The sequence below is a fragment of the Onychostoma macrolepis genome, chromosome 22, assembly GCF_012432095.1.
Source record: "Onychostoma macrolepis isolate SWU-2019 chromosome 22, ASM1243209v1, whole genome shotgun sequence".
In the NCBI taxonomy this organism is placed as follows: Eukaryota; Metazoa; Chordata; class Actinopteri; order Cypriniformes; family Cyprinidae; genus Onychostoma; species Onychostoma macrolepis.
In genome coordinates, this window is record NC_081176.1 from 22,906,708 (window position 1) to 22,920,774 (window position 14,067).

Genomic DNA, 14,067 nt, shown 5'->3' on the forward strand with positions numbered 1-14,067 from the left:
GGATTCCAACCTAAACACCTCTGACTGGCCATTGCGTTTGTAGAAATCAACAAATATGTCTGTGATTGGCTACTTTGCTCCCCTCTGTGAAAATGCATTGTAAAATCATTTGACTCTTTCCAAATCTATTTCGTTATGCTATTATTATGAAGAAAACAGATCCTAGACCAGGAGTTATGGGCAGTTTTCCATCTAAAAGCAATCAGTTAGACTATTTTACACTATGAGTTACACTATTATACATGCTAAACTAAAGTCTGGCCGCCCCCTTGTGGCGCCGGGCCTGTGCTCCATGCTATGCTTAGCTCCTCATTTTGCCTCGAGTGCTTGGCTCCATAATTGCTGCTTGCAGCTGTAAGAATTACAAAACCTCAGACACTTTAAACTTCTGAGATGGACAACACTCACACATAGTGTATTAACATACAGACATCTCTTTCCACATCCCACTGAGAGAAAACGTGGAAAGATGCCTCTCTCACATATGCATCAGTTCCTTTTCATCCCCTTCCTTCCCCTCACCCATCTTTCCCTTCACTCAGCTCACTCAGAATGGTCAATAGTATGTTACGACCCCGGTCTAGGGTCAGGGAAGGCAACATAAATAAAGAATTCTGAGATCATACTCTGTATTGGTGAATTTATTTTCTTGTTTTTAAATCTCACTTATAGTAACACAGTAAAAGGCTCTCTCTTCGAGTGGGCAAAGCCAAAACAACAAACAAAATATAACACTAACTATGCCCAGGAGTCTAAATAATCTAAGTAAAGAAAAAGAAACAAATGACAGCATTCTTCCCTGACTCCCTACCTAAACCAAAAACAGGAGAAACGAGTTTACAATAAAGAAAAACGGCACCCAATCCCTACAGCCTTATTAGTAACAAAAACAAAAGAAAATAAATTTCATTAAAAAGACAAAATCAGGAAACTATAAATCAACACTATAACAAAGACCAAAGTAAACTCAATTACACACTGCACAAATTATTCACTCAGAAAAGACCAATACTATGTCACCACAAAGATCAATTCACAACACACAATAATGCCAACAACTCTCTCTCTCTCTCTGGCTTCCACTTCCAACGTCCCACTATTTCAAAAGACGCTGGATTTCCCCGGGACGAATCAGCAGATGCGTCTTCACGTCCAATTAGGGCGGAGTCACCTAAGAGCGAGAGAGAGAGAAAAAGAGAGAGAAAGAGAGAGAGATACGTCCCCAGACGTAACACCCCCACCCATAAAAGTCAATACAATTTGACACTTAATCTTCAACATTCCCACAATAAACACGAGAGAGAGAGTCCGCAAGTATATTTTCACTACCCTTCTTATATCGTATGTCCAGGTTGAACCCCTGGACCATTAAGGACCACCTCATCAACCTTTGATTTGTATTCGCCATACGTGAAAGAAAAATCAACGGATTGTGGTCTGTATAAACCACTACCGGCAAAATACTGCCACCAACGTAAACCTCGAAGTGCTGAATTGCTAGAAGTAAAGCTAAAGCTTCTTTTTCGATAGTGCTGTAATTACGCTGTGCCCGAAGGAATTTTCTGGAGAAATAAGCTACAGGATGATCAATTCCCTTATCACTTTCCTGCAACAATACAGCCCCTGCTCCAACAGCACTTGCATCCACCTCCAATTTGAAGGGACGAGAGAAGTCAGGGGCAGAGAGTATAGGGGCATTACACATCAGATCCTTTGCAGCATGGAATGCAAGCTCACACTCTGCATTCCAACAAAACGTTCTAGATGAACTCAACAAATCAGTAAGGGGAGACACAACCATAGCAAAATTCTTGCAAAACCCCCTATAATAGCCCACCATCCCCAGAAAACGCCGCAGCTCCCTTTTAGTCCTAGGGGGTGGAAATTCGGAGATTGCCGAAACCTTAGCATCCACAGGACGCACACAACCCTGTCCCACCTGCTTACCCAAGTACGTGACCATAGCCTTCCCAAACTCACATTTGGCCAAATTAATAGTTAAAGAAGCCTCCTGTAAGCGTGTGAAAACCTCACACAACACTCTCAGGTGTTCTTTCCAAGTGTTGGTATAAACAACCACGTCATCTAGGTATGCTTCGCAGTTTGTCACACCAGACAAAACCTTGTGCATCAGCCGCTGAAAGGTGGCTGGTGCATTTCGCATCCCGAAAGCCATCACTGAATATTGAAGGAAATTGTCCGGTGTAACAAAAGCAGAAATTTCAGAAGCTCTGGCCGTTAACGGAACCTGCCAATATCCCTTTAACAGGTCTAGCTTGCTAACAAACTGCGCCGAGCCAACACGATCAACGCAGTCCTCCATTCTAGGCAGGGGAAACGAGTCCGGTTTTGTGACATCATTCACTTTCCTGTAGTCGGTACAAAACCTGAAAGTGCCATCAGATTTTGGCACTAACAGGCAAGGCGAACTCCACGGGCTAGAACTGGGAACGGCAAGACCATGGTTCAACAAATAATCAACTTCTACCCTCATGGCATCTCTCTTAACAGGGTTCACACGGTAGGGGTGCTGTTTGATGGGAGCGGCATTAGTTACATCGATATCATGAAACAGCACAGTCGTTGATGACAAATCATCGGAAAATATAGAAGGAAATTCTCTTATCAGCTTCACCACATCATTACGAAAATTTACAGACAAGTAATTTAAATGTGTTTCAATATTCCTAAGAATTTCAGAATTTGATAGTCTAGCACACAGCCTCGTTTCAACTTGAACACTTAAATCATCTTCCACATGAATAGCGGGATTAAGCGTCATGACGGTAGTAGAGACAGGCATGGCCTCACCACCATTCCCCTCTCTACTCACATACGGCTTTATCATATTCACGTGGCAGACGCGACTCTTTCCTACGATCTGGAGTACGAACTACGTAGTTCGTTTCACTCAATTTTTCGGCAATCATGTAAGGACCGGAAAATCTGGCCTGCAGTGGAGAACCAACAATTGGTAACAAAATGAGAACCAAATCATTTGCCTCAAAACTACGATACACCCCTCGTTGATCGTAAATTCTTTTCATTTTCGTCTGAGTGATGGAAAGATTTTTCTTAGCCACCTCACAGGCACGGCACAAACGTTCTCGAACTCGACTCACATAGTCAAGTACAGACATAGGTGAAGAATTTTCCTCCAACATCCTTTCCCTTAACACCTTAAGCGGACCTCGCACGGTATGTCCAAAAATAAGATCAGCGGGGCTAAAGCCCAACGACTCTTGCACAGTTTCACGTACCGCAAATAACAGCATCGGCAACCCCTCATCCCAGTCTCGGCCCGTTTCCACACAAAACACCCGCAACATCGTTTTGAGAGTCTGGTGGAAACGTTCCAACGCGCCTTGAGACTCAGGATGGTAGGCGCTCGATAGCTGATGTTTTACCCCGAGCTCGCGAAGAACCTGTGTGAAAAGAGACGAGGTAAAATTAGACCCTTGATCTGTCTGTATCACTCTAGGTAACCCAAATTTTGAACAAAAGTTAATTATCTCCTTCACCACCACTTTTGCCCTAATACTACGTAAGGGAATGGCTTCTGGAAAACGGGTGGCCGTACACATCATAGTCAGAATATACTGATGCCCAGATTTAGATTTAGGCAGGGGACCCACACAATCTATTAAGATGCGCTCAAATGGTTCTCCCATTACGGGAATCGGATGCAATGGAGCAGGTGGAATTTTCTGGTTCGGTTTACCTACCACCTGACAAACATGACATGAACGGCAATAAGCAGCTACATCGGCTTTCATCCCCGGCCAGAAGTAGTATCTTAGAATGCGCTGGTAAGTCTTTCGGATACCTAAATGACCAGACAACACATGATCATGTGCTAAATTCAAAATCTGATCACGAAAACCCTTAGGAACCACAATTTGGCATACCTTATCTGTAGACCCCCACTCTCTCATCAGAACCTCACCATCCCAAAAAAACCTTACTTTGGAGTCATTAGATCGGGCGTTATCTGCAGCCGCGATGCATTTAGACAGCGTGAGATCCTCTCGTTGCGCAGCCACTAACTGTTTACGCCCCATCTGCAACGACATTTCACACAGAGAAATATTTGGCGCATCGCTCACCTTTTTCGTTTGATGCGGAGAAAGGTCGCTACCCCCAGGACCACACATGAATGAACCAGACAAACTGACAGCATCATCAAACTTACGAGCTTGTGCTCGCGTCACCACACATGCAGGGAACATTTTTAAAAGTGGTTCAGTGATTTCATCAGTACACACTTCAGGTGTATCCACTACTACGGGAGGTGGGAACACTTTCCCCCCGGCCAAATCATTCCCAAGAATAAACTCAACCCCTTCCACTGGGAGCTTTGGACACACTGCTACAGTGACATAACCTGTCACTAAATCTGACTTCAGATATATTCGATGTAACGGAACCTTTATACAGTCAGAGCCTACTCCACGCAACAACACATCTGTATTGGTATGAGTTTCAGGCGATAAATCTAACATAGTGTCCAATACTATAGATTGGGCCGCACCAGTATCACGAAGCAAAGTAACTTGCTTAGTTTTATTATCAGCACTAATTGCGACATAACCATCAAGCAAAAATGGTTCGTAACCAGTCCGAGGAGAGACAGAAGAAAAAGAATGTACAAATCCCACACCCTTAGCTTTAGCCGACACATTCTTTTTTTTCCAAGCTTCGCAATCGGCAATCAAGTGACCAGGACTCAGACAGTAAAAACATACCCGGCCTTCACCTGCTCGAATTTTCGCCGTTCTCCCTCCCCCATAGGTCCCACCCCGATTGAACTTAGAACCCCACTCTCTACCTTTTAACTGCACTTCAGCACCCTGGACAGCGAACTTATCAGACTTCACCATAGGAGAAAAAACAGTACGATGCGTTAAGACAAATTCATCAGCCATAACGGCGGCGGCAGAAAGAGATGTCACCTTTTGTTCATTTAGGTGAACCACCAAAGTTTCTGAAACACACCTTTTAAAATCTTCTAACAGAATTAACTCTCTCAGATCCTCAAAGCTAGAAACTTTACTCGCTGCACACCACTTATCAAACAAAGTATGTTTTTCTCTCGCAAACTCCACAAAGGTTTGTTTGTCTGTTTTCAAATGGGCTCTAAATTTTTGTCTGTACGCTTCAGGCACTAGCTCGTAAGCACGTAGAACAGTTGTTTTAATCATGTCATAGTCAAGACTTTTTTCCACCGGCAATGCTGAACAAACTTCTTGGGCTTTTCCAACCAATTTACACTGCAATAGCAGAGCCCACATCTCTTTAGGCCATTGCAACGCAGCGGCCACACGTTCAAAAGCCGTGAAATAGGAGTCCACCTCCGCTTCTCTAAAAGACGGTACCAAATTAATATGCTTGCTTACGTCCAAATACGGGAACCACATTCCCATCAGGAATAGGAGGACGATTAGAAGAAACAGGCACAGGACCTGAGGGCAGCCGAGCGAGCGACATAGAGGAGCACGTCCCGGCGACTCCATAGCCGACAATGGCCGCCCATGAAGATCGCGAAATCGTCTCTCTCCCTCCAACTCCAACTCCAACTCCCTCAATCGAAGCCTTTTTGTCTCCCTCTCCTCCCGCTTAACCTCCAGCTCTAATTCCTTTAATTTAACAGCAAGCATATGATCAGCACTCGACATTGGATACGGTGTACTATGCGGCACAAAAGACGGTTCGCCTGGACGAACGGGAGAACGCACAACAGAGGAGGGCTTCTCGTCGGTCTCTACCGGCGTAACGGCTCCACCCTCTGCCCCAGCTATCCCCGATTCCTCCGGTAAAATCTGCTGCTGAATCAATTCTTTGTGCAACACAGTTTTAACTTCTTTTTTAGAAGCTTTCCGCGGCACATCAATTTTAAAAAACTCAGCGATTTTAAATAACTCATCTTTTCTACAACGATTAAACTGTTCCGTGTTTGGAGCTGGTGTAAAAGCAAGTAAATCAAATTCCATTATACTAGCACTCACTAGATCTTCGTACACCACTAAAAGAAAACACCCAAACAAAACCAGGAGATGTGACTTACCAAACATGTAGTTACCAGAAGGGTAGCGTCGGCTTCTGTTCAACCCAAAGAAAGCACATTCAAATGAATTCCTAATTTCCACTACATATGCACAAATAGGACGAGCCCCCAATTTATGTTACGACCCCGGTCTAGGGTCAGGGAAGGCAACATAAATAAAGAATTCTGAGATCATACTCTGTATTGGTGAATTTATTTTCTTGTTTTTAAATCTCACTTATAGTAACACAGTAAAAAGGCTCTCTCTTGAGTGGGCAAAGCCAAAACAACAAACAAAATATAACACTAACTATGCCCAGGAGTCTAAATAATCTAAGTAAAGAAAAAAAGAAACAAATGACAGCATTCTTCCCTGACTCCCTACCTAAACCAAAAACAGGAGAAAACATAGTTTACAATAAAGAAAAACGGCACCCAATCCCTACAGCCTTATTAGTAACAAAAACAAAAGAAAATAAATTTCATTAAAAAGACAAAATCAGGAAACTATAAATCAACACTATAACAAAGACCAAAGTAAACTCAATTACACACTGCACAAATTATTCACTCAGAAAAGACCAATACTATGTCACCACAAAGATCAATTCACAACACACAATAATGCCAACAACTCTCTCTCTCTCTCTCTGGCTTCCACTTCCAACGTCCCACTATTTCAAAAGACGCTGGATTTCCCCGGGACGAATCAGCAGATGCGTCTTCACGTCCAATTAGGGCGGAGTCACCTAAGAGCGAGAGAGAGAGAAAAAGAGAGAGAAAGAGAGAGAGATACGTCCCCAGACGTAACAAGTAGGATATAATATTCTACATGAATGCAGGTGATATTTGCAGTCACGTTTGGTATCATTTGAATTGTCTCAGGGCGTCTGGTACAATGTTCTCATTCTTACAAGAAGTAAACTAAAAGGTAATACAGATCCTAAGAGTTTAGGGCTATTTTGCACACTGTAGAGGGCGGGTCAGTTCCCAGTGCCGTTCATGCAAATTACCTTCTGTCCCAAAAGGTGATAACTCTACTTGATCAATGCAAATTCAAATGGTTAGTTCCTGTCTCCATTTCGGGGGATGTTTATCTTGGTCAGAGTTCCTTAAGGAAATCTTGCAAGAAGATCAGGGCCTTCTGTAGTCAGAATGAGCCCGTGGTATATGAAGTGTGTTCATACTATGTATTTTTCTCAAGTCAGGTATGCATATTACTCTCAGATTCATCTTTGAGATTTTGATATCTTATATTGATTTGATATCTTTGAATTGGCTTTGTAATTGACATAATACATATTTACCTGATTAATAATAAATTGTTACATTTGATTTTATTCTGTTTTACTCTGTAATTATTGACTCTAGTAAATTACAATGTATCCTTGTTACCACATTTCCTGCGTCAGGTTAGTAACGGACAAAAATTCAGTTGAGATGGAGCATAGGGCACACCAACTGTATACTTAGGGATATGGCTAACACTTGGTATTAGTTCAAGTGTACTTAGATTGTAAGGGCTTATAGTGAATTTCCGTTTAGGTCAACTGAATGTTGTTCGACCAACCTAAAGAGGGTGAGCCTAACCTCTGTTTATTGTAATATTACTCTAGCTAAGTGTACATGGGAAACCATGGTATGACCATACTAAAGCTACTATCAGGGAAAGTAATGTTGGTCGGCTTATATCTATAGTAGCGGTCGTGGCCTCTGGCTAGAAATACTGTTGCTTTATTCAAGTGTGTACAAATCTATGGGGGCTAAATAAAAGTACTTTTAGAATGAGCAAGCACAGGAGCGGCCGTCTACAGTATTAGCCAATTACCTCTGTTTAATAACCAAGACTGACAAGAATGTGACCGTAAGATATGCTAATAACGGCCGAAGCGATATCTTTGTGCGACATGAGCACCCGAATGAACGAGTACAATAATATTAAAGAATAAATAGAATAATCAGATGTCTAGATAAATTATCCTATGAATGGTAGCAATTGCCATTCTAACCCAAATGCGAGGTCATTATAAAATGGAGTCAGATTAGATAATAAAATGGAGTCAGATTTGAATTTAACCTAAATTTAATAACTTTGCGTGCTGAAAAGCCCGAACACGCAGGAAACCTTCATCCAGCATTTGATACCTTCTTTGGGCCAAGTGCGTGGACCTTACACAGCTGTATTTATTATTAGTGTTTTATTATTATTATTATAATTAAGTTAAAAGGGAATCTAGTGTTCTTAGACCCTAGCCCCCCACAACAAACAGAACCGAACCGTGGGTCCAAAAATGTGAACCAAACCAAACCGTGGCATTAGTGTATCGTTACACCCCTAGTTAAAAGGTTAATATAATTTTCATACTTGCACATCTAAAGAATTTTATATTTAGTACTTTAATTTTTTGTTTGTTTGGTTTTGTCTTTTTCTTGCAAGAAATCCAAAACATACAAATTGATTTGGGATAAATTTATTTTGATCTGCTCATTTGTTTTTTGCTTAATAGTACAGCTGATGCTTCATCTATGTTTTATTTCCACTGTCACACACACTCAGGCAAATTGATCTCTCCATCATTACACTTTTGTCTGAAGTCAGTAATACCTACTGGATTTTTGCCCCTCAGACACACAAAGGTGATGTGATCATTATGTGGTGCAAACATCTTTTGTTGATTAACATAGGCCAAATCTATACCCCTTTCAGCCATTAACTCCTTCGTCACTGTACAGGGCTCTGAAATAAAGCCAGCATGTCACTGTCAGTGTCACAATATACATTCATTATCTAATCATCACAGCCTACAATTTAAACTACATTACATTATGATGCATCTATATGATATATTTGGTGTAATGTGTTCATACTTACTTAAACACTTAACATTTCCTGTCCACTGGCCTTGCTGACAAGTCAAGTATTTGGTGAAAGAGTGACGCTGATCCAATATGTATTTGTTAAAGCAGATGTATTCAACTCTCTCCCCTGTATTGTATTCCTTTTTTGTCATTTCTACTGTATCTGCATTGTTCACTCGTGGCGGTGGCCCACATTTCACTGAGACTGTCATCACCAAGAAAACGTGGCATTAGTAAATCTCTAACATGAGAGTGAGGTAAGTAGCGGTCGTGGCCTTAAACACAACATTTTAATTGATGGCATTAATAAATCTCAATATTAGCCAGATGTTGTGTGTTTTTTTGTTTATGCTGCTAACCCATAGAACATAATGCTGCCACTTAGTTCATAACTTTGTGGTTGCTGTGTTGTTCTTGATGTTGCTTCCTGGCCCAAATCAAGAGAGACTTAAAGGGGTGGGTTATTGCAATTTCACTTTTTTAACGTTAGTTAGTGTGTAATGTTGCTGTTTGAGCATAAACAACATCTGCAAAGTTGCAGCGCTGAAAGTTCAATGCAAACAGAGATATCGTCTTTTAAAATTCTGGAAGTTTAATGCCTACAAAAACGGCTGGTAAGGGACTACAACGAACTACTTCCCGGGTCTGATACGTCACTGACCCAGATAAACCCCGCCCTCGGGAACAAGTAAGGAAGGGGGCGGGGCCATGCTGTGCTGCTTTAGAAAGAGGAAGAGAAAACTAGGGGTGCACGTAAAAATCTATTCATATATGAATCGCGATTCTGTCTTCTATCGATTCTAATGGATTCACAAGTTTCAAAATCAATGTTCTAAAACAGCCGTTCTTAATCCTGTTCCTCTCGTCGCCTCTGCATCTCTCTCCCTCTCTCTGTCTGTCTCTCTCTCTCTCTCCCTCTCTCTCTCTCATTCAGATCATCAGATCAGCTCCAACAAACTGTTCCAATTATACATTTTCACATAGCAATGAGAAGCGTTATACATGGACGCGCGTGCGGTTGGCGTACTGTAATAAAGCTTTAATCAGAATAAAACCGTATATTAAAAGCTAACATAAGCAGTAGCATAATAACAGCGTATCTAAAAGTATGAGACAACAAACAAACAAACATACCATTAAGAGCCGTGCTTGCACAGGTTCTGCGCGATCCTCTTCACTAATATTTTCTGCGTCTCAATCGGGCTCAAATTGATAAGCAATATAGACGTTTCTATATTGTTATAAATCGTTTACAATTCAACCGGAGCACATGCCGCTGAGCTGAGGGGCAGGACATTTAGACGCACGCTCGGCGGTTTAGCGAATCACTACACACTGAGCCAACTAACCAATCAGAGCCCATCACATATTTCTGAGGGAGGGGCTTCATAAAAACAGGAAGTAATCGAGGTGTTTGTCAGAGAAGGGACAGAGCGGTGTGGAATAAAGGTAAATTATATGAAAAATAATGCGTTTTTAAAAAAATGAAGCATGAACACATGTTAGACTGCACCCCATAAACACAATCAAGCCTAGAAAAAAAACAGTAAACCACCCCTTTAAGACCTGATGAGTTATGTGCTAATTTGCACATATATTTTAATGTAAAAAAGTGATACTTTAGATAATAATATCCTGACAACTAATCCAACGTTTTAACCTTCTGTGTGTTTACCTTCACATTTAGGGAATGGGCTGCTCCATTCTCCATTTGACTGGCAGGTGATTTCTCTCTGTCCTTTTAAAATCAGACCTTGTCCATTGCATGAAAATGTTACATTATATCCTGGTTTGACTGGACACTCAAAATCAGGAAATAGCTCCATTTTGATGTTATTCTCATTTGTGTTTAGAAGACATGTTACTTCTAGAGAGAGACAAAATACTGGTCATTGCAGTGTCTTCCATCTGGACTTGATTTTTCTTGATATACTAGGTCAAGTATTAAATTTACAATTTTTATAGATGAAATTCACTTAAGTTTATGAAATTAACTTTGTCCAACTGTACCAGAATGTCATATATATATATATATATATATATATATAGTGGAGAATAGTCAGCTCTTAATCAACTCACTAAGAGATGAAGAAAGACAGCAAACAAAATCTTTAAAAAGTCTTTGACAGTTTGGGACAGAGTTTATGTGTGAATGTTAATGTTGTCTTTACAACACACACACACACACACACACACACACACACATATATATATATATATATATATATATATATATGAAGAGTTCATTTGCAAAAACCGATAAATGCCACTTTCAAAGAAATGCAATATTAAAATACATTATTCTCCACATATAGCGCGATCTGAACCCTAAACACGTTTTGTCAAAAAAGCCGGTATTGTCCACTTTCAAGTCATCGCACTGACTAAATCAATCATTTCTTTTTGAACCTTGCCTTATACACAGAGGCATTGTCATGTTAGAATAGAAAAGGGTCCTGTCCAAACTCTTGCTTTAAAATTAAAAGCAAACAATTCCCTAGAATATCATTATATGCTTAAACATTAAGATTTGTACTCATGGAAATTACTAAAGTAGTCAAACTTGTTCATTAGATGGGGGTGACCCAATACTTTTGGAAATATAGTGTATATACAGTGGGGAAAACATTATTTGATCCCCTGCTGATTTTGTACATTTGCCCACTGACAAAAAAAAGATCAGTCTATAATTTTAATGGTAGGTTTATTTGAACAGTGAGAGACAGAATAACAACAAAAAAAGCTTGGTGAGAAGGTGACAACAGCTGGTGCGATTATTTTTTTGTTGTTATACTGTCTCTCACTGTTAAAATAAACCTACCATTAAAATTATAGACGGATAATTTCTTTGTCAGTGGGCAAACGTACAAAATCAGCAGGGGATCAAATAATTTTTTCCCCCATTGTGTGTGTATTTACTAATTTAAGAAATCGTCAAATTGCTATACACACACACACACACACACATATATATATATATATATATATTTGTGTGTGTGTGTGTGTGTGTGTATATATATATATATATGTGTGTGTGTGTGTGTGTGTATATATATATATATGTGTGTGTGTGTGTGTGTATAGCAATTTGACGATTTCTTAAATTAGTAAATGAAAGATTGCTCTGATCTGTCATATATTAGGGGTTAAACGGATCGCAGTTGATATGTGATAAGTACGGACCAGACTATTCAGCACACACATGATTAATTTGCCATTTTACACATTTAAAGGTGCCACAGAATGCATTGATCAAATATTTTAAATTGTTCTCTGATATCTACATAGAAGGTATGTGGCTTAGGTAAGGGCAAAAATTATCCAGAAATGGTTTTACATGTCCATTTACAACCCTAGGATTTCTCCCTAGAATAAAATGGTCTGTTATTAAGGGTCATGAATAATTATGTTGATCTCTGCTCTGATTGGCTGTTTCACAGTGCTGCTCATTTCAGTAGCTCACACAGCAAACAGATCTCTACTGTCCAGCATGAACGATGGAGAAATTAGGCATCCAACCTGTTATGTTTTTAACATCAGCAAGCAAAGAACGCACAGAGACCGCATGGTGAACTACTATATCTCCTTTATTCTCTCTTCTCGACTCTATATCATTAGAGTTCCCCCTACTGGACACAATCAGCGTAGTCAGAACAATTACAAGAACACAACACAAATGTTTAAGCCTGTATCAGACAAAGATACAGATTTCGAGAGATTTTGCAAAAATGTGGTATGAACATGATCGCTGCGAGATGCTGGCGGAGTGAACAAGGCTTGAGAGAGAGTTGTGAGCGAGGGCGCGGACGCAACCTCTGTGTTGCCAGATCCAGCTGTTATATGCATTTTTGCGATCGATTCCAGGGTAGGGATGGGTAGCCTATCGTTTACATTTTATCGATACCGATACGATACTGCTTATCGATACAGTTATCCATACTACTCTCTATAATTTGGTGCAAAAATAAATTATGTTAAAATATGTTGAAAACCTCAAGTTATTTTATTACTGCAGTTTACAAATGCCTCCAAGCAAACAGAAAAAGGCACATAAAGCACATTTTTAAAATAAAAAGGCCCTTCAAAGAGAGAGAGAGAGAGAGAGAGAGAGCATCATGTGCATAGGAGCACAACAGAATGTAATAGAGAATTCTGGCGTCTCTAGCGATTTTTATTTAAGAAAATTAAAATATTCACTTTCTCAGGGAGTGGGAGTGTCTCTCTCTGTTTTAGAGGGACTATTTTCATCTTTGTTTTTATCTACATGATAAAAAAGGCTTCTTTTTAACATGTATAATTATTTATAGTGATACTCCAATCAGGATTTTTACAGACATTCATTCAGGGCCTGAGTTTCATTTTTGAAAATTAATTCCTCTCTTAGGTGACTCTTGTGGGAGGGAGGATTTTTTTTTATTTTATTTGAGTGGTGGAGGGGGGAATTTTTTGACTTTTTTTTTTTTTAAAATGTTAAATGTTTAAATACTGGCCAAACTTAAAAAAGAAATGCAAATTATAAACTTTAGTGACGATGCATGTAAACTGTGACAACTCCTGTGTCACCCGTGCGGTGTGCAGCTTGCTTATAGTGCAGACGCGATGTGGTGATATGAAGCCATTTGCACATTTTGAGAGCGAAACTCAGAGAACTCGCGGAGATTCACTCGTGCTGTTTGTAAAATTACGCCTCACAGAAAGTTTTCAAATTATTTTGTAAGTTATTTAATAAAGAAATATGAATTGTACCTCACCTTAAACATTAGAATTATTTTACCCGCGCTGGACAGAGACTGCACGGTGCCGCTGCATGTCATGCCAAAGCTCTCACGACAGGCGCGTCATCTGCTTGAGATCGGTTTATGAGAACAGCTTCTAATTCTCCATTAACACAGAGGTACAGAGATAAAACACACGTATCGATAACAGTATTATTTGTCCTGAAGCTTATTGGTAGTCCAGTATTGACCCAATTACGCACCGGTCCAAAAAAGATGCTGGTTCTTGATTCCCATCGGAAGAAATCGCGTTCCATAAGAAGATTTACATACGAAGGAGGAAACAATGGTGATTGAGGCTCACGGTATGTAATTTCCATGTACAGAACTCTTATTATTCAGTTATGCCAAGGTAAATACAGTTTTCCATTCTATGGCACCTTTAAGCAA

At 40.1% G+C, this 14,067-nt stretch overlaps 1 protein-coding gene across 4 annotated transcripts in view; it reads right to left on the reverse strand.

Annotated features, from left to right (window-relative positions):
- Positions 1–6,481: 6,481 nt before the first annotated feature.
- The window catches only part of LOC131529943 (complement factor H-related protein 4-like), a 51,929-nt gene continuing 44,343 nt past the window's right edge, over positions 6,482–14,067 (reverse strand). For 2 of the 4 annotated variants that reach the window (XM_058759957.1, XM_058759958.1), the window contains exons 4-6: positions 10,578–10,769; positions 8,916–9,107; positions 6,805–8,780 (exon numbers count right to left, since the gene is read on the reverse strand). In XM_058759957.1, the coding sequence (XP_058615940.1) occupies positions 8,587–8,780; positions 8,916–9,107; positions 10,578–10,769 (578 nt within the window). In that variant the 3' untranslated portion in view covers positions 6,805–8,586. The other 2 variants (XM_058759956.1, XM_058759955.1) reach the window with 2 other exon arrangements.